At 39.9% G+C, this 27,561-nt stretch overlaps 1 protein-coding gene across 4 annotated transcripts in view; it reads right to left on the minus strand.

Annotated features, from left to right (window-relative positions):
• Positions 1–6,811, minus strand: part of HIBADH (3-hydroxyisobutyrate dehydrogenase) — a 160,059-nt gene extending 153,248 nt beyond the window's left edge. For 2 of the 4 annotated variants that reach the window (XM_070424484.1, XM_070424485.1), the window contains exons 1-2: positions 6,623–6,809; positions 808–968 (exon numbers count right to left, since the gene is read on the minus strand). In XM_070424484.1, coding sequence (XP_070280585.1) covers positions 808–968; positions 6,623–6,713 — 252 coding nt within the window. In that variant the 5' untranslated portion in view covers positions 6,714–6,809. Of the gene's footprint in view, positions 1–807; positions 969–6,622 lie in introns of all 4 variants that reach the window. The other 2 variants (XM_070424482.1, XM_070424483.1) reach the window with 2 other exon arrangements.
• Between the last annotated feature and the right edge of the window lie 20,750 nt (positions 6,812–27,561).

The following is a 27,561-nucleotide window of genomic DNA, read 5'->3' on the forward strand; positions in this document are numbered from 1 at the left end:
CTCCAAATGATTCTGTTTTAACCTTTCTTATATACAGTACATGTCTAACGTATCGTTTAATCTATACTTTTTTCTTAAATTTAAAGAACCACCCCCTACCAACCTTAAACAAATTTTTCATATATCGTTGCCTATAAAGTGCTATCACTTGCTTCTTTTTGTTTATTCAATTAACAAAAGTTTTTCTACCTATTCAATTCCCTGTGATTGTTGTCTTGTGAGTACTTTCACACCCTTGGCAACATTAGCACTCTGGGTGGCCTCTTTATGTTTTAAATTGTGCTAATTGTCACCAGCAACAAAAGTGTTATCTCCTTTGCCATGCTTTCTGTCCTGCTGAAGCATCAGCATGAAAGGCTTGTCAGGTCAAAAACTGAAGTTTTGGTTGACAACCGAGACAATTTTTCTGTGAACAACTTGGTCAAGAACCGAATTGCTCGAGATGGGAGACTTTTGAGAAATGAGATTTGACTGTAGTTAATAGTATATTTTTTCTCTCACTTTCTGTATTTCTCAGAAATTTTTTAGTATTCTCCCAGTTCTGGGATTATATTAAACCCCCAGTTACCCCTCTACAACTTGTAAAAGAATTTCCTTCATATCTTGAAAAAACAAAACTCTAAATCCAGTTAACACGTGGTCTTCTGTATATATACATATATATATGTGTGTATATATATATATAATAGACGGAAAGAAATAAAAAGAGCAATCAGGTTTACAACTCTATTGGGTATACCAAGAAGCAGTCACTTGTTTGAATGTACATCCATTTTTAAACATCAGAACCTTAAGAAGAGACCTTACCTGTTCATCTGCTTCTCGAAACTCTTTGCATGCATCAGGGAACACATCATAAATAACGAGGGGGTAGCCATGCTTCATGAGATTTTTTGCCATTGGATTCCCCATGTTGCCTAGTCCAATAAATCCAACTGGAGTCTTAGAGGCCACTGACCTAGAACACACTGATTTCAATGCATTACTTTCAATAAGAGCAGATAACATTTTTTGTTGCAGACATCGTTTAACATTAGTAAGCCAACTGTTTGTGTGTTTTTTTTTTTGTACCCATCTCCCCATTCCCTCCCCTTTGGCAACCGTCATCTTGTTCTTTGTATCTACTAGTATGTGTCAGTTTGGTCAACTGTTACTTAGATGTTTTCTATTAAAAACTTTTTAAAGACTAGTTTTTAACTAATGATCTAATCACATTTACAGATATTGACAATGTGCATTCAGACTAACTTCTACTTCAGTTTTTCAGGAAACAATAATAATTTTTAAGCAATCTCTTTTCTAGAACATCCCTTTATCATATTTTTTATTTTTTTTTAATCCTCACCTGAGAATATGTTCATTGATTTTTAGAGAGAAGAAGGGAGGGGGGAGGGGATGTAGCAGGAGAGAGGAAGGGAGAGAGAGGGAGAGAGACACTTTATCATTTTTAACAATAAACTTTAAAATGTTATCATTTATAAAATATGTATTATGTACTTTATTATATGAAGGTTTCTAGATTCCTCATAATTATATTTATTTCATAATAATGCGTATAAAAAACAGAAAGTATTCAATAAAACCTATAGCTTCGACAAGATCCAAAAATAGAGAATTTTTTACATCCCTCCCACTCACTTATAGAAATCATCCCCTCCATTGGTATAAAAAAGTCTGAATACAACATTAACAAAGGAGACTGTACTTCAACCAAAAGTCACAAGTTTATAAATAGGTTCTAAGAGCAGGGGGACACTTCCAAGGGCTTTAAATGGCAAGGTTAACAGTCTCAGGACCTTGGGCTAAGGAGTCGGTGCCCTTTCAGAAAAGAACTTCCATTTATAGGGAAAAAGTCCTTCTTTAAAAAAGCTGTATGCTAGTTGTTTTATTTGATTTTCTTCTTTTTCACAAAAGTATTTTTGAAGTCACACTGTGGCCAGACAGAGCAGAGAGGCTCTGCATTGCCATGAAAATAATATTAGAGGTTATTTCAGTTTCTGGAATTAGAAGTCCACTCAACAAATATTGACTACATCAAGTTCTATGACAAAGCTTGGAGACAGACACTGATATGGGCCTTGCCCTTGAAAAGTTCAGTCCAGCCAGAAAGAACGAGAAATAACTCCACTTGTCTTGTCCCCTATCATTTCCCACCTTATTTTTCTTTTTCTTTCAAGGGCTCCAGTTTTAAAACTGTGTAGTGTACCAACTAACCACAGTCACTCTTTTAAGTTTCAAGTCCTCTCAACTTATGAATCCCTACTTTCCTTGAACTTAATCTACACGCAATGAGATTTCTTAAAAGCAAATTATTTGAAGCCCTGATGCTTAAGAATCAGAGGTCCTCTTGGGTTAAAAGCATATTTAATTCCTTTTAACTTGATCGTCTCTAACATTTCCATTAAATATGGGTGTCATTCTTGTGCATCATCACCTCACCAACACACGGTTTAAAACAATGGGTATAAAAGGAGCCCCGTGTCTGACTTTCTGGTCCACAAGAGGTCCAGTGATGATGATAAACAGCATATTCGTCAGTAGAACAAGAATCAGAGGGGGTTTATATCAATCAGAAGACTAGTTCAGCTTCTGAAATACTGACAGGATAGCAATTCCTAGTGATGAGATCTTAGAAGAGCTGAAGTAGAGAGCTGATGTTAGTTGCTGAGGTTGAGGTGAAAGCAATGAGGCCCTTGGTGCTCTCCCTCCAGGGAGCACACACGTACTATTCCCTTACCCCTCTCCTTCCCCCTCAGGCGTGCATCACCTAACCTATGAGGGACCCCAGGAGACTTGCAACTAGGGGAGCAATGGGCAGTGGCAGCCAGGCTAACCCCCTGAACCTGTCTCCACCGCCCCTTTTCCTCTGACTTCCCAGTGAGCCAAAGCAGCCCAGCCTAGGCTCTCCTGTTGCTTCTTCTATGCCCTTCCTTGTTTCACTGTCCTAAGTATATTTTTGCTTTGGCCAATAAATTCTTGCTTGCTTTTCTAAAAAAGATAAAAATTAAAAAATAATGAGGCCCTTGCCCTGGCTGGTGAGGCTCTGTTGGTTGGAGCGTTGTCCAGGACACAGAAAGGTCTCAGATTTGATTCCCAGTCAGGGCACATGCCTAGGTTGCAGGGTTCAATCTCTAGTATGCTGCGTATGGGAGACAACCAATCGATATTTCTCTCTCTCCCTCCCTCCCTTTCTCTCTCTCTCTAGAATCAATAGGAACATGTTCTCAGGTAAGGATTTTTTAAAAAATCTATTAAAGTTAAAAATTTTAAAGAATAATCAGGCCTAGAATTTTAATTGGCCAATATAAATATCAATGAAGATGAAGTCTTTAACAAGGGCTCCGTTCTCTTCATAACATCTTTGCTTGTGGCTAAGTTCAAGAAAGGGTTATATAATTAGGTGATTTGATGTCATAAGAGAAGAGTTTATTTACTGACAGTGATATTTAAGAACTCTCAGTTTAGAAGACTGAAATTCCTATCCATGCAAGGTTAATTCCTAGATGTATGCCCTTGAACTAACAAGTTACTTAACTTCTCTAGACATTTGTATCAACAAGAGTAACTCATTCAGAAGGTTATTGTAACTACTTGAGATAATACATGTAAAGCATTAAACAGTGCTTGGCACATGATAGTGAATAAGATTTGCTACTTTTGCTATCAATGGTCAAGAAGTAGCACAAGGGTACAAGTCATATGCCAAATGTCTAAGAAAACACAGATTTTAGTTAACGTGATGCATCAGAAGGTGTTCTTGTACAGTACAGAAGAATATGTTCCTGCCCGGCTGGTGTGGCTCCTGCATCGACCCAGGAACCAGGAGGTTACCTGTTCCATTCCTTGCCAGGACACATGCCTGGATTGCAGCTCAATCCCCAGTGGGGATCATACAGGAGGTGGCCAATCAATGATGTTTCTCTCTCATCAATGTCTCTTTCTCTCTCTCTATCCCTCCCTTTCCTCTCTCTCTAAAAATCAATAAAAAACATATTTTTAAAAAAGAATATGCTCCCAAAGAAACAGATATTCAAAGTAGTATAACAAAATTATCCTAAAAATTTTCAAACTTAAATAATGCATCTTCCTTTAAGTAAGTCACACACATTAATGTGTAGAAATAGTAGTACAGTTAGAAAACATAGCTAAAATCAAGCTGGTAGAAAGTCAGTCTACACAATACAAAGGTGATACTGATGGGTAAAGAGGCTGTTTGGAGCCCTAGCTGGTGTAGCTAACTAGTTAGAGCATCAGGCCTCGAACGGAAGGGTCGCTGGTTTGACTCCCGTTCAAGTGCGCATACCTGGGTTACAAGTTCATTCCCCTGGCTGGTTGGGGGCACATTCCGGAGCAACCAATTGATGTGTCTCTCTCCTCCGCTCCCTCCCTCCAAAAAAAAAAGTTACTAAGGATGGAGACTTACTTTATAAAGGCTTTCATTTTTTGAGTCAAGTTATTTCATTATTTTAAATTTTTACTTATTGCTATTGGTGGGGGGGGGGAGAAATTATAGAGGGCCTGTGTGTGTACATTTTTAAAAATCTGTATAAAACTAAATTTACTTACCTTCTAAGGTAAAATACAAAATTTACTTTTATTAAATGGTGATCGAATAGTAATATATGTAGTTTAATATTGCTTATTTTTTATTTCCTTTTTGATACTTTAAATATTAAGAGGTACTATTAACTGGCAACTTTCAGGTCTCATTTTTTTAAAGTAGTAAATAATTATATGGATCGTTATAGTACCACCATCCATAGGATATAAACATCTTAAACATACAATGGAGACAAATAACCCACAGAATTCAGAACACTAAATGTGTTACTATTTGGACATGGTTCTTTTCTTAATGTCTCTAGGCTCCAAAGTTGCAGGTAGATTTTTTTTTTAAGACTCCAATTCAAAAAACTTAATAGTTTTGTGCTAAACTATTAACAGAAACATTTAAAACAATTACTGAGGTGTTTTTAAACAATCATCACACAAAGAACTACTTAAAATTTATCATAAATCTATATTCACAGCGCATTTCTGGGTCAAAGGACCCAAGGAACAAGATCACGTGCTGAAGTAGTCTAACCAGCATTATGGAACAGCATTCCCGGTTACAGAGACGGTTATTATAGCCTTGGGGCCCAGGCTCTTCTATCACGAATTGTAATAACTTTAAAACCCCAAAAGGTGCATCAAGAGTTCATTAAAATGTCGTCTGAACACATTATGAAACCACAAAACAAATCAAAACGGAAAGAACTGCACCTTCATGTGAAAATTGGTACGACATTTGCTACTGTGGAAAAGTGACTAATCCATTTTTTTTTTAAAGTTTCTCTAAAGTGGGAGCCTTTTTTTTTTTTTTTTTTTTTTTTTGTAGCTCAGAACAGTAGCTCAAATAGCGGTTACAATAAAGTTTGGCAGGTTCAGTGAGTTTGTATCTTGTTACTGTGATTCTGTATCAGACATCTGTTCTCTTGCATCACATGGAGGAAGCCTGCCCTTCTCAAGTCAGGGAAATTCACTCTTCTGCTTAGCTTTTATTGAGAGGGAGGAAGGGGAGCTATGAAGACCTCAAGTCCCAAACTGCTGTATTTCAAATCAAAGATTAAAAAAAAAAAAACACACAAAGGCTTTTTGAGAATCCCGAGTATGAGCTTGCAGTGCGGCGTTACAACTCTCACACTTTTACAGGAAAACAATGGCAGTGTCCTCACAATTTTTCAATTAAAGAGAAACCCTGTTGTGCCAGGAAATGCAGGAATGAGGAAGAACCAAGGACTAACGGTCTATCCTGTTGGATAGATGCCCTAATTCACTTGCCCAAGGAGCTTCAGGTTCTTCACCTGGAAAATGAAAATGATTTTATCTCTGTGGGTCTAAAACCTGTCTCTCCCCAAGTCCATGCTTAGCTTCCCTAACTTGTAATGTACTGGAGAGAGGGAGGGAGGATAGGTCCGGGCCTCGATTTTGAGGACGTGTCAAGTGTTTGGGTTAATAATTTGACAGAAGTGCCATCTCCGGGGGGCACAGTTCCAAAGAAGGGGCGGTGGGGAAGCCCGCCTCGCGGGTCAAGGGTGCGTTACAACTTTGCTTGAACGACTTCCCAACTGGTTGGCATTCACACCACTTGTGTAAAACCATCTTGTCCGATTAAGATGGTTATTAAACAAAAACCAGGCCCCGCTGCCCAAGGGGGCGCGCCCACCCTGGGGGTGCACCCCAGGGGAGCTAAACGCCAGCCGGCGCTGCAAGGCCGGGGGTCGCAGGGGTGAGTGCGAGGTCGCCCCGGTGGCTGGGCGGACTGGTCCTCGAGCCCTAACTTACTCCAAAGGAGCGCGCCCCGGACCCAAATATCATCCCCTTTCCCCCCAGGTCCTCCCACCCCTACCTATGTCCCGACAAGGGCGCTGAACGCCATTCACCTAGATTCGGGGCAAGGGTACTAGGGGGAAGGAAACACAGCGGCGCCAGACACCAGGCCCTGGGACCAGCCAAAATGTGGGGTGGTGAGCCCCGACCCCACCGCAGCGCCTCCCGTGAAAAAAAACCTCTTGGGCCGTCAGGTCGCGAGAAGTGGGCGGCCGGAGGAGGGACGGGGAAGGAGGCGCGAGGTCCTTACCCGCTGCAAGGCTGGCCGCTGCCGGCCGCTGCCGGCCGCTCCAGTACCGGAGGCCGGAGGCGGCTCCACGGAGCCATAAGGAGGCTGCCATGCTGCCCCCGCCCCGCCTCCCCGCTGTGACCTCCGCAGCTCCGGCTCGCCCACTGACTGCGAGTGTACGAGGCCGGGCGGGCGGGCACCGCACCGGCGTGGACCGCGCGCGCACGCGCTCTGCCGCTCGGGGCGGGCACCCACCCGCTCGGGGAGGTGCGCAGCACCACAGCGGCACCGCCCGTCAGGACGGGTGCTGTCAATCCAGGGAGCGAACCAATCAAGACTCGCAGGTCCTCGCCCTTTGAGAACCACCAATAGGAGGCGTTTGGATACCCTCATCAGGCGCCCTGGCCCCGCCCCCAAGCTCCTCCCTCCTTTGCAGACTGCGGGAGTTCCCTTGTTTACCAAAAGGCGGAGGGTGTGTGGGAGGCGGTGGCTGTCGCTCACTGACGCCTCCTGCGAGCACCTGACTCCCACGGCTACCCCCGCAGAGAGTTGTAACTGCTCGCGTTGCCTTCTTGCAGCAAACACTAAACTGACTCGCAGCTGCTGCTGCAATTTTTAGGTAAGAGAAGAAATTCCCAAGTTTTGAAAATATGGGACCAGTCTTTAACTGCAATAATACGTGGGTCTCTTAATGCTAGCAGTAGTTCTCTGAGTGTCTGTCAGTTCCTTGGGAAACCATTGACAGAAACCTACCATGAATAACATAACTTTTTAATTTATGTGAGTTCATTTAACCCAACAGTTTCTTTCATAAATTTGAAAAAGAGTAGGAAAACAAGTTGATAATATTGTTCTCTTTCAAGAGTGGAATTACTAGGAAGTTATATTCTCTATTCCAATATATATATATTTTCCCAGTGTTTTAAAATTCTGCATCCATTTTGTAAGCAAAACTGAAGGTACATGAAAGTCCAGAAAGTAGTGTGTATGTGTGCCAAAGAGATTTATTCATTCTTCTGTCTGTGGTTGATGTACATACAGTGGGGCCTTGACTTATGAGTTTATCTCAAAAAACTCGTTAGTCGGGACGCTCGTAAGTCAAGGCCCCACTGTATTTGAATCTCAACTCTTTGGTGATAATTGCGGGGCTTGCCATGTCCCAGACCCCATCAAAGAGTTGGGAGTCAGGGACACACCAAAGCAACACTTGAATCCTTTGTAGAAGGGTAGTACAGGAGGAAGGTGAATGGGGAGTAGGGCAATAGGAACCCCAGGGTGCTCACTACCGCCCCCTCTCCAATTCATTTTATTTACTCATTTGCCTAAGTTGTGCTCACCCAACCTTTTAATCTAAGTAGCAGAATCAACAGATTTGACTTTCACCTTTTGCCCAGTCACTCAGGGAGTTGGAAATGCCTAAAGAAAAAGCAAAGAAATTGGATAATTTCCATGCACACTCTCTCCTGGTTCTGGGCATGCTAGCAATGTTTCCAGGAACTGACTGGTACAAAGTGCAGGGTTCCCATTTGTAACTGATACAAAAATAGTTTCCTTCTTTGGCTGTCTTTTCACCCTGACCCTCTACCCCACACCAACCAAAAAGAAGGAAGGAGGAAGAAAGGAAAGAAAAAAAAATCATGTCTACCATTGGAACAGTTTCCTAGCATTTTCTACCTGACCCTCTATTCTTGGTTTATTTAGGTTTTAGCTAGAATAGACCTCCTGCAACCAATAAATGTAGCTCCCCGGACAGGTTTCTATAATTAACTGCTGAAATGCGCTTGCCTTTCAACTATGTCAGCCTACATAGCAGAGCTATTTACAACACAGGACAACATAGCAATTGATCTCCCAGCTCCTAAAGTTTATATCCCAGTCCTCCTGAGATTTTATATCCAATCAGATTGTTTTTGTCATTTTTATTGTGAGCTACTGTTTTTGTTTCTCTAGGTTGTTTATAGGGCTCTTTTCTTGAAAATTAGTACTACTTTACAAAAGGTTGCCTCCTATGAACAGTGAGTGTTCTCTTAGGACTCCAAGAAGGGCTCAGAAATAGGAGCAGGCAGACCTGAAGCTGGGCATGGGATCTTTTTAATTTGCCTTTTTTTTTTTTTAACTGATGTGATGGCTTTGAAAAGGAAGTGAGTGGCATTAAAAATTTGATTCTTTTTGCTCAACCAGGATCAGGGCATAAGTCACAATTTCTCCATATCCTTACACCATGTAGTTTAATATCTCCTCTTAGAAGCCCTATACTGATTTATAAATTAAGGCTCTGAGATTTTCATGGAACTTTATCAAAAGCATTATGATTTTTAAGGATTACTCTTTAAGGTGATTGCAGATAGTCTTGTATTTGCAAGGGCAGTTCCTACCTATGGCTGGCTTTCTTTATTCGATTGCCTTCCTGATATCTTTGTGTTAAAGGCACTGCAACTTCTCCCTAAGTCTCAGCTACTAGTTTTGTTTGAAATTGTGTTTCTGTGCATTATAGGCTCTTCAATTCTGCTTCTGGGAAAATGGGATAGGTATATTTTTCCCTATCCTTCCCAAATACAACTAAAACCTCTGAACATCTATAATAATAAAAGCATAATATGCTAATTAGACCGGATGACCTTCTAGACCAGTGGTTCTCAACCTTCCTAATGCCACGACCCTTTAATACAGTTCCTCATGTTGTGGTGACCCCCAATTTCATTGTTACAAATTGAACATAATTAAAGCATAGTGATTAATCACAAAAACAATATGTAATTATATATGTGTTTTCCGATGGTCTTAGGTGACCCCTGTGAAAGGGTCGTTTGACCCCCAAAGGGGTCGCGACCCACAGGTTGAGAACCACTGTTCTAGACGAAGCCAGGGCTGCTAGGGAAGCCCTGGTCCCGGGTGCCAGAGGGAAGCCAGTGCCAGCAGCCAGAGGAAGGAAGGCCTACTCTTGCACGAATTTTGTGCATCAGGCCTCTAGTTATATATAAAGCAGGTAGAGAAAAGAAAGCATACCAGCTAGGGACCTCAGGATCTAACGAGGAACAGAGTGTTAAGTTCTTGGGTTTTCATTTAGCTTTATGTTTTCTTATTGGGTATTAGAAAAGCCAAAACCCAGAAACTTGAAAATGCCAACAGGCCCAGACAGAAATGTCCCAATGAAAGGCTACTCTCTCTAGTCAAAGGATGAAAAAAGATGCAGCCTACCAAGACAGATAACTTTTAGAAAATAACCACTCCACTGTAGATAAATGCCACACAGTGAAAACCTATGGTCCCACCCCAACTGTGCTAGCAAAGGCTGAGTGAAGATTTCTAGATTTGCACACTATTCTGGCTATCTAATGAGACAACCCAACACCCTAATACCCTAATCCCCCTACTTAACCCACCAGTGTGTGTCAGAGAAGGCCCAATAGAGAACCAGGACTGAACATTCCCACCATTGGCTGGTAACAAGGACCCCTCCACACGTGCCCCTCCCCCATCCCCAAAGTGTCACTGGAGACGTGGGGAGCCTGGACTTGCACCCCTACCTGACAGTAATGAGACACCCCTCCCTGTCCCTGCCTGGGTAGAATCAGAGGAGGGGCCAAGTGAAGAATCAGGACTTTGATCACTGCCTAGTGTAAGGAGACCACCCCTCCCCACAATGGTGCCAGTGGATGCCACATGGGGGGCAGTAATGAGGCACTCCTACCCCTGCCAGCTAGGGAGATATCAGAGGAAGCCTAGTGGGTAATTGAAACTCCCAGTCCACCAGTAATGAGGAGCCCTATTCCCACCCAGCGGTGTCAACAGAGGCCAAATAGAGAACCTAGACTTCTACTCCTGCCTGGCATTAGCAAAGATGGTGCTCTCTCTAGTCCCTCCCTTGCCAGGGCAGTGTCTGGAAAAGCCAGCTAAAATAGACAGCTTAAATAAGATCCAGAGTGTCGTAATACCCAAAACGTCCATGCTTTCATAGAAAATCATTAATCTTATCAAGAACCAGAAATCTCTCTAATTGAATGGGTGGTATGTGTGAGGGGGGAGATATGTCATTATCAAGGTGACAGAGAAGTTAAAATTATCTGACAAAGATTTTAAAGCAGGCATCACAAAATGTTTGAGCAGTTAGAACACACTTAAAACAAGTGAAAAAATAGTCTCAGCAAAGAAATTAAAAGTCTCAGAAGATATAAAGAAGAAATTAATGGAAAATTTAGAACTGAATAGGTGTCTCTTTTTGTTTGTTTGGTATTTAAAAATTTTTTTTCTCACTTGAGGATACGCTTTTTATTGATTTTAATGAGAGGAAGGGAAAGAGAGAAAGAGAGAGAGAGAGAGAGAGAGAGAGAGAAATATCGTTGTGAGAGAAAAACATCAATCAGCTGCTTCCTACGCACCCTGACTGGAATGGAACCCGACACCTGGGTATGTGTGTGCCCTGACTGGGAATTGAACCCACCACCTTTCATTGTACAGGATGACACTCCAACCAACTGAGCCACACAGGCCAGGGTAAACAGGTGGCTTTTGAGAAGTCTATATCAGCTGCCAGTTTTCCACAAACTATTACCCTTAGCTTTAGTGATATGGGTCTCCCATCCACATTCTGTAGTGTCAGGTTTATCTAGGGGGTTCCAACTCTTAACTCTATAAGAAAGAAAATCAAATAAAAAATTACTCACATTCAAGTCTTCCACCAGTGGGTTCTGTATATTACTTTATGTGTTGAGGGTCTCTAAGACTAGGTTTAGGGATTCGCTGAAAGAACCCAGAACTGAATAAATATATATATAAATAAAATATATATATATGCCTAAGCGACCAGTCGACAGATCACTATGACGTGCACTGACCACCAGGGGGCAGACGCTCAATGCAGGAGCTGCCCCCTGGTGGTCCGTGCGCTCCTCCTGCAACCCCTCCCCCTGGCCAACCTCCTACCACCCTGATCTGCCCTGATCACCAGCCAGGTCAAGGGGCCCCACCTGTGCATGAATTCGTGCACCAGGCCTCTAGTATAATCATATTCATGGCTGTGATTCATTACAACAAAACGTCACAAAGCCTTGAATGTAGTAGTGGGGGCCAACTCAGACATAATATTTAGGATTTTGTAGACTTTGGGCCACACATTCACTAGCCTACCTGTCACACTGACTATCCTCTAGAGCAGCGGTTCTCAACCTGTGGGTCACGACCCCTTTGGGGGTCGAACGACCCTTTCACAGGGGTCGCTTAAGACCATCGGAAAACACATATATAATTACATATTGTTTTTGTGATTAATCACTATGCTTTAATTATGTTCAATTTGTAACAATGAAATTGGGGGTCACCACAACATGAGAAACTGTATTAAAGGGTCGTGGCATTAGGAAGGTTGAGAACCACTGCTCTAGAATAGCACTGTGCAAAAGAAATACGATGCAAGCCATATGTCATTTTAAATTTTCTAGAAGCTGCATTTCAAGACAGTAAAAGAAACAAGTGAAATTAATTTTGATATTATATTTTATTTAACCCAATATATTAAAAATGTTATCATTTCCTCATACAATCAATATTAAACGCTATTAATGAGATGTTTTACATTCTCTTTTCATGCTAACTCTTTGAAACCTGGAGACTGTTTTATATTTGTAGCACGTCTTAATTCAGACAAGCCACATTTCAAGTGCTCAGTAGCCTCATATGACCAGTGGCTACCAAATTGGACAGTGTGGCTCTAGAGCAGTGATGGCGAACCTATGACACGCGTGTCAGAGGTGACACACAAACTCATTTTTTTGGTTGATTTTTCTTTGTTAAATGGCATTTAAATATATAAAATAAATATCAAAAATATAAATCTTTGTTTTACTATGGTTGCAAATATCAAAAAAATTCTATATGTGACACGGCACCAGAGTTAAGTTAAGGTTTTTCAAAATGCTGACACTCCGAGCTCAAAAGGTTCGCCATCACTGCTCTAGAGAAAGGCCAAGAGGTCACTCAGAATCCAGCCATTGCCACAACAGTCAGGCAGCTGACGACCCTGTAATGCATGCTATTCCTAGGCATTCGTTTGCAATACAGACTGGTGCCTCCAATGCCATTGTCCCAAGTGTTTCCTACTTCCCATTCCCACTAAATCCAAGACCAAGAGTCCATGAACGGAATATCAGAATAATTCAGATTTAAGCCATCTTCTTAAGAGGGCAGTTGCCCTTCCTAGAGCAGTCTTCACAGTCTGTTCTCAGTATTTATGAGTCTATTTGCGTTGTGTTTTTTATTTGTTTATATTGTTCTTTAGATTCCACATATAAGTGAAGTCAAATGGTATTTGTCTTTCTCTAACTGACTTATTTCACTTCACATAATACCCTCCAAGTCCATCTATGTTGTCGCAAATGGTAAGATTTACTTCTTTTTTACAGCCAAGTAGTATTCCATTGTGTAAATGTACCACAGTTCTTTTATCCACTCATCTACAGATGGGCACTTGGGCTCCTTCCAAATCTTGGCTCTTGTAAATAACACTGCAATGAACACAGGAGTGCATATATTCTTTTGAATTAGGGGTATTGCTGGTGAACCAATATTGACTCAAAATTGGGCTGGGAGAGACAGAATGTCCATGGTAATTTTTACTTGATCCTGTTTTTGGCAATGAAAGCTTCTGTTGCTTATTTGTCAGACTTATTTTGGGGGGGGGAGGTAGGGAAGGTTGCTTCTTTCAGTTGTTTCTTTATAGTCAATCATTAGTGAGGGAAAATTAAACCTAATGAATTCCACTTTGGAGTTTATAATTATTGCATATTCACCATGACAATCATCATTCTATATTCCCTCCAAACTTGACATTCTTGAAGAATATAGTTCTATTCCCCTAATGGCTATATTCTAACTAATAGGATAATCTAACAAATGATCTACTCTGTATCAAATGGGAGAGCATCCTATAAATTACATCTTTTCAAAGGTCATATCATGATTATTATTACCAGGCTTCACTCTGTTACTGCAAAGGATAAGTTAATTAGTTTTCTTTGATAATAATTTTATGAAGTAGGATCATATTGTGAAGGCAGCAGTGAAAAGGCCTTTATCATAGCATCGAGGAAGACTAGGGTGGGAATAATGGTCATTGTTGTTGCCTATAAGGCACCTAGTTCCATTTCCCTCCCCTTCCTAACAGTATCCTGATTCAGGTACCAGTATGACTCTTACGTACATCAGGGGAAACTCACACCCAGCTCCAGAGAAAGATTGTTTTGAATTAAGATGATCCCATCTCCTTGGTTACAGTGATGGTGCTGGAACTCTAAGCTGATCTGCATACGCATTCCTCTGGCCACGGACTGCTTCAGGAGCAACATGGAAACGAGATGGATGAAAAAGGATGAGAAGAGACGTGCAGAACCTTCTGGGAAAGAGTTTCCCTCATTCTTACAAGAGAATCACAGGAAGAAACACACCCTCTCTTTCTCTGGACCTTGAGGAAGGCAGATGTGAAGGCAGCATTTTGCCATGGGAAAAGTCAGTGTAAAGACGAATCCAACAAACAGAGGAATAACAGTCTTGGCAGGCAGGATTAAGTTAAACCTGAAGCGTTCTCTGCTCTGGAATTCCATTATGTGGATCCGTGAATTCCCAGTTACTGAGCCAGTGAAATCTCAGTTCAGTCTGAGTTTCTGTTACTTTCAAGCAAAAGTGTCCTAACTGCAAAGGTGAGTTATTTTTTATTTTATTTCACTTTTTAAATATTTTAAAGCTGAAAAATTGATAAGCACATGGTAAAATTTAAGCAATATGAAAGGACAAAGTAAATGTTCATCTCATTTCAAACATTATTCACTTCCCTAGAGTCAACCACAGAGCTAAGTTTCACAATGGATGTGTGTGTTCTAGTTGTTCTATATCTTGCTTTTTATTATTTATGTATCTTGAAGATCATTAAAATCATATGTATAGATTTATCTCATTCTTTTTAAAGGTTGTACAGTATTGTGCGAAAATACCGTAATTCCTTTAATCGATTCTACTTTTTGTCACTATAAATAATGATGGCATGGTCATGCTTAAATTTACATATTTGAACAAAGATGTAAGTATAAACTTGAGGATAAATTCCTAGAAATAGGATAGCTGGTTCAAAAAGTATATACATTTTATATTTTAATAGATATTACCAACATGGATAAAAGGAATTTTGGTAATAGCTATTAAATTATTTTTCTCCTGTTTATTGATCTAAAATTTGATATCATAATAAAATAGATTGTTTTTCCTTGTGCTCAAAATTATGCTGTATTTTAGATTGATTAATATTTGAACCACAATTTTATTTCTGTCGGGTTTTTTTGGTTTTTTCTAGAATTTATAATTGCCTTTTTCCCCCTAAGAAAAGTAGCTTGCCTTCTTCAGCATGCTCAAATATCTTCCAACACCTTATTTATTCTATCTGTGACATAGAATCTATGCCTTTCTTATTACAGATATTCTTTTTTTGGTCCCCACTGAATTCTTGTTCTATTTTGGAAAGATATTTCTAGGCCTGCAGCACTCCAGTCATTTGGGATTTCTGCTCATTGATCACTGGGTTAGGTCCATGTTTTCTGTATTACAGGTAATTTTCTTTCTGATTTTCTTTCCTCTTATTTTTTCTCAAATAAATACATCAAGTAACTTCTAAGAAAGGAAGTTCCTGAGTCCTTGACTATTGTTATCTTGTTCTGTTGACCAATTGACAGTTTGACTCCAAGTTTCCAACCCCAGAATATCTCTGAGGGTTTACTAGACAGATAACTCCTATGGTCCTCCTGATGGTATCTGACTTGTGGCTTCCTTCCCTCTGTTCAATCCATCACATGGTTGCATCTCTTTTCTGACGTCCAAAAAAAAAAAAAAAAAAATCTTCATCTGTTAGTGATTCTCATCTTATTCTTTTCATTCTTGGGATTTCATTTCCTTTTTTTGATTTTTGTTCCTTTACTTTCACTTTAATTGCAGCCAGATCAAACACATGTGCACCGTCTGCCATTCAAGTGGGAAGCCTCTCCTTAATTTTTAGAGTCTCAGAATAATTGTGTTGGTTGTCATCATGCAGAATAATTTACCTGCCTACTTTTTCTAGCTCATGGTGAGATCTAACCTCTTATATAATTATATGAAAGTGAGCTATTTAGGTGGGAATGAAATGTCACCTTTCAGAAATATTAGTCACATAGCACTTCAGGGTGGTTTTAAAGTATCAGCATAGACATTATAGGAATTCACTTATCTATTTACCACCAAAGCATTTAAGGAAATGAAGCAAACAATGAATGGGTGTTCCTATTAAGCATTGGTAACAGCCTGAACTTTTTGTAGGCTGTTGGAGTGTGACTCAGAATGGAGTCATACTAGTCTGGAATTAAGTGGGTGTGAGTGAAATGAAATGATGCATTATTCATATTTTCTTATTAGCAATTCATTATAAACATATAACCTATAAGCAGTGTTGTGCTAGTAAATTTTTAACAGCCAACTCTACAGGGGTAAAAAGTGTGTGTGTGTGTGTGTGTGTGCACGCGAGTGTGTATTTAGTATTAATTTTATAATATAAAAGATGTGTGGCATACAATTTACAAATAATATAACATATACAATATTTATTATAATTCCCATATAGTCAATGGATTCTTACAGAATTATTTTGTTGACTTTTGCCAAGCTTTTGTATCTGTAGCCAACATATGGTTGCAATTGAACTATGATTTGACAAATGGAGTTACATCCTAATATGCTAACACTTTTCCTAATAAATCTATTGTCATTATACCTGACATATGTAGTCAATTTTTATGACCAGCTTGAAAAATTCCTGAAAATTTAACAGTTATCTCTTGCAAACTGGCACAAGCCAACTCCAATACACCACTGCCTATAAACTCCACTTCTCCAACCTAGGGCTTAAAATGAGAACCACTCTATTTTTGTTATTCAAATAATACCCCTCTGACATCATTAAAAATGTCCTTCTTCTCTGTAATCCCCTATTTCTAACCAATGCCCATCTCCCACCATAAGGAATCCATATACATTAGGGACTGGGCAGTTAGCTTTACTTACCTCCAGAAGAGACACTAGAAATCAGCGTCAACTAAGGTGTCATATTGGGCTAGGGCTAGGCTGTTGCTGGCATCACAGCCACATGGTGGCGCAATTGAAACACAAGAATTGCAGTTGCCTCAATACCCCCTCCACACACTCTCTCCACCCCCACCTCACCCTACACCCACCCCCGGCTTGCCCCCAGTCATGCAGAACTTTATAGTGAATCAGCCTACATCTCCTCTAAACACATAGCATCCCTCTCCCCTTTCACACACTTTTCCTTTCAGTACAGGAAATTCCATCACTGTCAACAAGCCCATGAGCTTTCTGCTTGCCTAGAAGTTATATAACAAGACCTTCCTGTTTCATCTGTCTGGGTAGATGACCTACTTGTTGACCTCTAGTTTTTAAAACCTGTTACCCATGTCTCCAGGGGCCTCCCTGTCTCAGATTTACCTGTGATGCAGGTAAATCTTTGAATACTAGTCCAGGGCCTGGAGAAGTTCAAGGCCTTTTAATAATATGTATGTCCTTCCTTATTTGTGTTTTTCTATTTTTTCACTGTCCACTGTATCCACATGGCCTGCTAGGTTATGTTCCACTTTGGACCCCAAGGGGAAAACTCCATTCTTTGTCATCTTTCATAAGAAATCCAACAAAAGTCGGGGTTTTTGTGTTTGAGCAACTTCATTGAAATGCTCTCAATTTTATATAAATATCCCTGGGATGGGCTCTGATTCACCCAGTTTGCATCATGTGCCTAACTCCAGGCCAGTGTATGGTGAGGAGGATGGGATAGTATGACCTAGTATATCACATCACAACTTCAATGTTGCAGGAGTATGAGTGGCAGCTCAGAATTGCAAGGAGTGAGGGAAGTGAAATACTCCAAAGAAAGTAGGGAAATGTTACCTAAAGATGAAAGACAGAAATGTGGAAAGAACAAAGGCAACAAAAATCCACCTTTGGTAGAAATTTGACTTTTCCTCATAGTTAGTTCTCTCTTTTTGGATGTTTTTATCATTCCTGGAGAACAACAGGGAAAAGTATGCTTTGTGGGAAAGAACTGTAAAGTGAAAGCATGGTTAGCATAAAGTAATGCTGAAGGATATTATTTGAAGCATTCCTTTGAAATATTAGCTTCTCTATTATGAAGCATAGATTTTTGTTCAATTAGTATTCTCCAAGTAAGGCACAATTTTTGTATGCTTTCAAATCCTTTGACATGTGGTATTACTTTAAGTTTTTGTTTAATGTGATATAATTTAGGACCTTCAGTGGAAACATTAAATCAGAAGATGCCTCCTACTAGTTAGGTAGAGGCAAAAAATTCAAAATAATCTCAGTGCTATTTACTCACCCCACTATTCCAGCTCTACAAGTTTGTGTCGTAGAGGCTTTTTCATCTCTGAAAATTCATATCTAGACATGAGAATTAGGTCTTGGACTATGAGCTGTTCCATAAGGAGAAGCATTAATAAAGGAGTCCCTTTGTCCTACTGAGTTTCTGGAATGCCTGTTGCTGTTTGAGCATCTTCCCTTTGGAAGACTATCTTGTATTCTGGGATCTTTGTAGCATGTGCATTCTCTTTTAAAAAGGGTTTAGAATAGCAGACTTCAACCTGGGCACTCATACTCCTAGGGTACATGAAGACTTTCCAAAAACACATGGTGATTGGATAGTTTTAAGGCAACCTACTTTCAGATTCTCAGCTCCTGAGTCTGCTAGTACCTCCTTTTCATGTTCATCCTCCCATCACACAGATGAGAGACATCTCTCTCCCAACCTGAATCTTGTCTTGGTGCGTTGCTCCAGGCTATAAAAATCTTGGAGGCAGTTCAAAAGGAATGATTAGATGTGTACTGCCTCTGAAGAAGTATTCTCCCATTCCCCACCTAAAAATGAAACAAAGAGAGAGCCTCAGTAAAAACTACTCAAGTCTTATTTTATCTAGGCAGCCAACTCTTGGCAAGTCTCCATGCCTTCTCTCTGTATCTCTCTGTGTCATTCATGTGGAATTAGGATTCAGAATAATATTACCCCAATCATTTAAATTTTAAAATGATAGACATTCAGTCTGATTTAGCTGATGAAGATTGGGTTGACAATATTTATATGGTGGACTTTTTTAATAAACTGAATGAGCCCCAAGGATTTGATAAAAACAAAGTTGGAGTATATATTCAAATTACAATACACCAGGAAGTACATTCTCTGCAATGATTTAAAGTTAAAGATAAACCATCTTTAGATATCAATGTAAAATATTCAAGGGACCCTATGTTTTCCAGAATTCTTTCAGGATTATATATGCAAATAATTTTGAAGACCCCTGGTCTAAAGAACCAGGAAATCACCTCAAACAATTTAAATTCTTCATTAGAAAAATATAATTGTATGACTTGCAACTATAATTAACCATGAAAATTGTCCTATTTAAAAGAAGAATGTAAAAGAATATAGCATTTTAGTAAAAACTCATACTTGCCGAAACTGGTTTGGCTCAGTGGATAGAGTGTCGGCCTGCGGACTGGGAGGTCCCGGGTTCGATTCCAGTCAAGGGCATGTACCTGAGTTGCGGGCACATCCCCAGTGGGGGATGTGCAAGAGGCAGCTGATCGATGTTTCTCTCTCATCGATGTTTCTAACTCTCTGTCTCTCTCCCTTCCTCTCTGTGGAAAATCAATAAAATATATTAAAAAAATAAATAAATAAAGCTATCTTGAGTACTTCCTCTTCAAAAAAAAAAAACTCATACTTAACTAAGCTAACATTTTTCTTAGGTTCACTTAATTTTTGTAACCTTAAGTCTAATCAAATGTGGGTTTCTCCCTGTTAAATATAGTTTGGTCAGAGGGCATACGAAAGCTTTCCATTCCATCATCTTGCAGCCTGTTTGTTTAGGTTGTTGGAGGGAAGTGGCTAGTTCTTAAATTCTATTTTCCCAATTTTTAAGCCTATTAAGCGTATATTTGAACCCCCACAGACTAAAACTTTATGATTACAGTTCTCCTGATGGTGGTTCCCCCCACCCCCACCCCATCTCACCCTAACCCCCGCTAATTATCAAAGAAGAAGAAAATAGCAAATTTTCCAGACTCTGGTAGCTCTCATGACTCTGTCTACCCTATGAAAAAGAAAATCACAGAAGCACCACTAACTTTTACCCCTCCCCCCTTTCACCTCTGCTGCTTAGATACCTTAGGGTCATTGAACACAATACGATGCAAAATTAATGAGTGAGGTTTGCTTCTATTAAAATGCCAGACGGGTTTACTGACCCAGAGCCAACCCAGTTTTCTACTACCAGAATTTTCCTCCCTGTTTCTAATAACTGAAAAATGTTGAAACATATAAAGACATTGTAAACACTTAGCAGCACCGTTTTCTAACTTCTTACCCATTAATTAGCTGCCAACTGAGAGCAAAACTTAGCCAGGGACATGGAGACCCCTGAGAACAAGAAGGAGAGAGAGTAGAGGTGACTACAAAGGGCAAAGGGAGATGTTTGGAGAGTGAGTGTGCCAGGGACAAACTTCCTATTGAACAAACTTGCCTCTGGCCAGGCCAGCCTTTGAGGACAAGGCCCTCTTTAATCACCACACTTAGACTGGCATAACCTTGGTTTCAGGAGAAATAATAATTTCTTAATGTACATTTTTAGTAGAGGGTTCATTTTAATTTCGTGTTTCTGTGTTTAATTTTTATTTTCCATCTGCACTGTAAACTTAAAGTTACTTCCTATCTGCACTGTTACTTAAAGCAGCAAATTGGCCCAGCTATATCTTTGAATACAGAAATCTAGTTTTCAGAAAGATAGTCTACCTTTAGAATTTGAGGGGTTTCTCTCATTTCCTCCCGTATCCATAAGATTTTCAATGTTATGCCTGTTTCATCTATAATTTGTGTTTGTATCCTGTAAAGATGTTTTTCTGTTCACTCATTTGGGGAGTAAAAACTCCATCAATTTTTTACCCCAAAAAAATAATCCCCAAAGGGTAATTATGTATTCCCTGGGGTGATAGGAGCATGTTCTGGTCTCATCCACGGAGGCTGCGGAGCACAGCCTGTGCACAGTGAGTAATTGTTTGTGACGATAAAGCCATAAATAAGCAAAATTAAGAAAGTGTGGATTCATTATCATCAGATAATGCAACGGTGAACTTGTTACTGGAAAGAAACGACTTAATTATTCATGCAATATATTTTAAAACGATAAGGGAACCTTTGGTTTGTAGAGTAACTCTTTGCCAGCTCAGACTAAATGAAGATTTAAGTGCAGTTAAGGGCATGCATATGCCCTAGAATAGCCAGAGTCATCTCTTAACTGGCTCATGCTAATAAGGATACGGAGGTCACAGAGGAATTCACTGAGACTTTGCCTACACAAAGCCCTAATTTGGTTAGTTTTGAGACAATGCCTTACGGATATGTTCTCGGCATCATGTAGGAATAATCTTAATTTTAAAATATCAACATGGTCTACTTTTTTTAAAAAAATATGTTTTATTGATTTTTTTAAAGAGAGAGTAAGGAAGTGGGATAGAGAGATAGAAACATTGATGAGAGAGGAACATCATCGATGGACTGCCTCCTGCACGTACCCCTACTGGGGATCAAGCCTGCAATCCAGGCATGTGCCTGACCAGGAATTGAACCAATCAAACCGGTGACCTCTGGGTTCAACATGGTCTATTTCAATTCCTCAGCAGGTACTGCTATGTTGAAAGCTTCTGGTTTCCCCAGCCTTCTTAGGTGAAACTAACAAATATTAAAAGATACACTGGATTACTTCTTCAAAGTACTAAATCTACTTTCCCTCTGAAGAGTAATAGGATGATGCATCAAAAAGCAAATTGCAAACCAAGGGACTGACTAGACATTTAAGATGAAATGTGGAATGAGAAAGCAGAGACAAGGAAACATGGATGAGGAATTATCTTGTTTGGAAACATAAATTTAAAGCATTTCCTTTGATGAACTTCGGATTAAGAGTGAGTTCACTCAGAAGCAACATCCAACTCACACAAACCACCTCCTGCCCTCCCCCCCTGGCATAATGGAAAGAATGTTTAATAAATTATATGTAAAAGACACCTCCAAGCTTCAAAATGAGATGGGTAAAATGGGATATAAAATGATATGTGTCTCTATGTATGTGTAGAGGAATAAGAAAAAGTTAAATTCTTATCTTTTGCGTTATAGACAAGTTTATGATATATTAAATGAAAATAGTAAGTTTTGGAGTAATGTATATAATAGGATTGCATTTCATGGGAAACACATGCAAAATTCAATCAATCTCTTTACCTTTCTTCTTTTTTTCCATCTATGTGTATGTGTGTAACCTATATAATTGTGAACAAATTATATAGGTTTGATTATACTATATAGTTTGTGAAAAGATGCATGTCAAGCTTTTAACATGTTTACCTTAGATGACAGGGACAGAGTAGAGAGATAAAATTGGCTTTTTTAATATTTAAAACTTTGGGGGGAGAGACCAAGATGGCGGCGTAGGTAAACACCGGAGACCGCTGCCGCAAACAACCATTTCAAAAATACAACTAAAAGACGGAACGGACATCACCCAGAACCACAGGAAGGCTGGCTGAAGAGAGACTCTACAACTAGAAGGAAAGAGAACAGCAAATCGAGGCTCAGAGGCGGCGCAGTGTGGAAAATACAAAGGTACCGAGGTGCGCGCGCAAAGCGGGCTGGTGGCTGAGGGCGCGGTTGTCGTTTTCTGTCGGGAGTGAGTCTCAGACTCTGGGCTCCAGATCCGGGCGAGTCTCTAGGGACCCAGACTCAAACGGGAGAAGCGGGATTATCCGGCATCAGTTGGAACGTGAGGGCAGCTTTCTCTCCGAGGTTTGCAGCGGCTGCCGGGGTTCTGAGAAGCAGAGCCTCTGGGAACGGGACTGAGAGCGGCCATAACTGCTCCCTCCGCCCGCCCTGTTGATCCCGCCCTGCCCAAACCCTGCGCACAGCCATTTGCCGATCGCCTCAGGCAAAGGCTGGATTAGCGCCTCCCCAGAAGGCAGACGTTTTCCATACAGCTGATTCCTACAGCCAGTCGGCCTGGTGGTCAAATCCCTCTAGTGTTAACTACAACAATTAAGGCTTGGCTAGAACAAGACTGCGCACAGAGACCACAAGGGGGTGCACCAAGAAAGCATAAAAGATGCGGAGACAAAAAAACATGACAGAAATGGAGGATATGGAGCTAAGAATCGCAATTTTGAGGGCTTGCCATAAATTTGTGCAGAGCCTCACGAAAACTAATGAGACCCTCGATGCTACGATAAAGAAATTAGAAAGTAAGCATACACGGACTGAAATAAAGAATATTATACCCAATAGCAGACCAGAGGAGCACAAGAATCAAACCAAAGATTCGACAAAAAACACCCAATTGGAAAAGCAAAATGAAAAAAGAATCCGAAAGTGTGAAGATAGTGTGAGGAGCCTCTGGGACAGCTTTAAGCGGACTAATATCAGAATTATTGGAGTGCCAGAAGATGAGAGACAGCAAGATATTGAAAACCTATTTCAAGAAATAATGGCAGAAAACTTCCCCCATCTGGAGAAAGAAATGGACTTACAGGTCCAAGAAGCGCAGAGAACCCCAAACAAAAGGAATCCAAAGAGGACCACACCAAGACACATCATCATTAAAATGCCAAGAGCAAAAGACAAAGAGAAAATCTTAAAAGCAGCAAGAGAAAGAGGCTCAATTACCTACAAGGGAATACCCATACGACTGTCAGCTGATTTCTCAACAGAAACTTTGCAGGCCAGAAGGGAATGGCAAGAAATATTCAAAGTGCTGAATACCAAGAACCTACAACCAAGAGTACTTTATCCAGCAAAGCTATCATTCAGAATTGAAGGTCAGATAAAGAGCTTCACAGATAAGGAAAAGCTAAAGGAGTTCATCACCGCCAAACCAGTATTATATGAAATGCTGAAAGGTATCCTTTAAGAAGAGGAAGAAGAAGAAAAAGGTAAAGATACAAATTATGAACAACAAACATGCATCTATCAACAAATGAATCTAAGAATCAAGTGAATAAATAACCTGATGTACAGAATGAACTGGTGATTATAATAGAATCAGGGACATAGAAAGGGAATAGACTGACTATTCTTGGGGGGAAAAGGGGTGTGGGAGATGGCGGGAAGTGACTGGACAAAAATCATGCACCTATGGATGAACACAGTGGGTGGGGAGTGAGGGTGGAGGGTGGGGTGGGAGCTGGAAGGAGGGGAGTTATGGGGGGAAAAAAGAGGAACAAATGTAATAATCTGAACAATAAAGATTTAAAATAAATAAATAAAAATAAATAAATAAATAAATAAAAATATTTAAAACTTTGTATTATTTCAATTGTTACAACCAGCCTTTATTAGTTTTATAAGGCGGGGGAGGGGAGGGGAGAGTCAACCCAAGGACTTAAATGCATGCATATAAGGCATAACCCATGGACACAGACAGTAGGGGGGTGAGGGCATGTGCTGGGGGTGGGGGGAGGTGGGAACGACCAGGGAGAGGTCAATTGGGGGAAAAGGAGACATATGAAATACTTTAAACAATAAATAATTTTTTAAAAAATTAAGCAAACTATATAAAATAACATGAGGCTGGCCCTGGCTGGTTTGCTTCAGTGGGTAGAGTGTTGGCCTGCGGACTGAAGGGTCTCAGGTTTGATTCCAGTCAAGGGCATGTGTCCAGGTTTCGAGCTTGATCCCCAGTGGGGGGGGCGGGGGGTGCGGGAGGCAGCTGATCAATGATTCTTTCTCATCATTGATGTTTCTCTATCCCTCTTCCTTCCTCTCTGAAATCAATAAAAATATATTTCAAAAATAAATAAAATAACATGAGGCTGAGTTTTACACAGTGTGTGGATTTAGTGGTAAATGTCATACCAGTTCAGGATTCATATGTAAATTTTCTAAATTTTATCTTTAAAAAAATCCATATTCATTTTATGAAGATTTAAAAGTATAGAAAACCACATACACACAAAGAAAATAAATATCATCAATAACTCCAGTCCCTAGATATAGATGTTATTAATGTTTTGGAGTAATTATTTTCTGGCCTTCTTTTCTTTCTGTGTGTATCCATGTGTTTATGTGTATTTTTTTAAAAAACAAAAATGTCACACACCTTGCACAACCTACTTTTTTAAGTCTAACAAAAGTAAGTTTTGTGAATAATCAACTATCCCTTCTTAGGATTAGATTTGACAAAAACTAAATAACAGTGATTTAAACACAAAAGTGGGCAGTTCACAGGTGGTGGGTTGGTTTCACAAAGTTAGAACTGTCTACCTAATTGTGAGGCCCAAAGAAAAAGAGAAAACGTGGGACCTCTTGCTTAAAAAGTAGGGTATGCCTGGCCGGTGTGGCTCAGCGATTGAGTGTCAACCCAGGAACCAAGATATCACTGGTTCGATTGCTGGTCAGGGCATATGCCTGGGTTGTGGGCTCTATCCCCAGTAGGGGGTGTGCTGATCAATGTGCCCTTCATCTTTATACTAATGTAAGTTTTAAATGCAAACATAAGAACATGTAATTTGTATATGGAATCTCTGAATCACATGATTTGTATTTCATAGCATGTGCATGCATCTGTACCTGGTTCTTACCAAAACAGTAACAATGCTACACAGATTGAAATCAACTATTTTTATTTCACTTCTTGATACACATGCAGTACCTTCTACCAACACTCTGACTTCAGCTTACTGATGAGTAAGAAAGAAGGACTGAAAGGAAAAGGAACTATGGGTTTTCTATCTTTTCCTTCTCCATGTCACCATTTACAGGTCAGTTGTTGACTACTTCAGGGAATTAACATGAGTAAGAAATGATACATGTTTCTGGGAATACCGTTGCCTTCTTTCTGGGTAGCAAGTGTGGCCTCTCGGAAGTGTCAGGAACCCAGCTTAACACGTTAAGCACCATGTCAGTCACCGGTGACTGAAACGGAAAGGAAGACAAAACAGGCTTAGTGCTTAACATGTTAATCACTTTTAGATATAACACACTTTCCTTGTCCTTGCTTTGAGTCTTGCTGAACTCTGGCTCATTGGGGGATCACTGGAATTCTGAGCTCATGGGGATATAGGTATACAAATGGGGCAACAAGGAACAATAAACAAGCATATTGCCTGTACCCCTCTTCTCACACCGATGTTCTATCAGACCTCATAACACACAACTTCAAAGACAAAATTAAGAATTTCAGATAGCAACAATAGAGCATTAGCCAAGCAAAAGGCCCTTCTGAGCAGGGGTTCTTGTGTAACTGCATAGTTTGCGTGCCTGTGAACCAAACATCCAACAAGTTCAGTGACCAAAAGTAACCTCACAGGGTGGTGATCGGATCATAAATTCCTGTCTGCATAGGTCAGGTGATAGTCACGCCCAGGCCTATAACTTTTGAAATAAAAGGTTAGTCTTTGCCTTGAACAAGCCCTGTCCATTGTTCTTGTGCTTCTAGTTTAACACATCTTTGAAAGGCCAGAGTAATCCTCTTTTCCAGACCCCTCAGAGGCATAAGCACCCTCAGTGGAGCACATAGTCTTGGTAACTATCCAGAAATCCAATCATAGATATTTGCTCACCTTGCTTTTTTCACCTTCATGTAAATTTTCCTTACATTCCTGCCTTAATTCCAGATGTATAAAAGAAACTGCAAAACTGTCATTCTCCAGAACATTTGAGATCTTGTTTCCCAGTGTGTCCTCAGTTTGGCTCAAATAACCTCTTATAAAAATTCTCTACAGATTTGGATGTTCTTACATCAACATGCCCATGCCATCCTGAATGAAATTAGGAAGTTACTAAGAAATATAGGTTAGTTGATATAGATAGGCAACTAATAGTCTCTGCCTTGCCAACCTAAAGATATAATTTATTTAACCAAATTTTTTTTTCTTTAATCCTCACTTGAGGATATGTCTTTATTGATTTTTAGAGAAAAAGGAAGGGGGAGAGAGAGAGAGAAACATCTATGTGTGAGAGAGAAACATCAGTTGGTTGCCTCTTATATGATCGAATCTGAAACTCAGATATGTGTCCCAACAGGAATCAAACCTGCAACCTTTTGATGTATGGGATGATGTTCCAACCAACTGAGCCACCCAGCCTGGCTAATCAAATCTTAATTTTTATATATGTGGGTTGTTTCTTTTTATCATTATCAATATAATTTACAGCCCGGCCGGCATGGCTCAGCGGTTTAGCATCCACCTATGAACCAGGAGGTCACAGTTTGATTCCCAGTCAGGGTACATGCCCGGGTTGCAGGCTCAATCCCCAGTGTGGGGTGTGCAGGAGGCAGCTGATCAGTGATCCTCTCTCATCATTGATGTTTCTATCTCTCTCTCCCTCTCCCTTTCTCTCTGAAATCAATAAAAGTGTGTGTATATATATATATATATATATACACCCGCACACATATATATTTTTTAAATATACATATGTCATTTACAAACTTTAAAATTGCATCTTTAAGTTTTTAAAAACTTATTTCTAAAGCATATTTCTTTGGAAAAAAATTTCCATGAACTAAATCAAATTAAACACTATATACTTAATTACAGTTGCAATAATAACGACTGTTGTTTTTCTTTTTAAAGAGGACAATTAAACATACCGATATTTGTCCTGACATGAACACTGTGTGGATGGCTGAAAATAAACACATGTCAAAGTATATACCCAAATAATCTGTCAATATCAGGATGCACTGTATCATCTTATACTAATATTATCTATTGCTAATATTGAATATCAGGATGCCTTCTATAATTTGATTTTAATGTTATCAAGTTTCTAGTATTGAGTATACAGATGCATCGTGTCATCTTGAATTAATATTATCTAT

The sequence above is a fragment of the Myotis yumanensis genome, unplaced genomic scaffold, assembly GCF_028538775.1.
Source record: "Myotis yumanensis isolate MYYU_CA2020_CCGP unplaced genomic scaffold, mMyoYum1.0.hap1 SCAF_9, whole genome shotgun sequence".
Taxonomy (NCBI): domain Eukaryota; kingdom Metazoa; phylum Chordata; class Mammalia; order Chiroptera; family Vespertilionidae; genus Myotis; species Myotis yumanensis.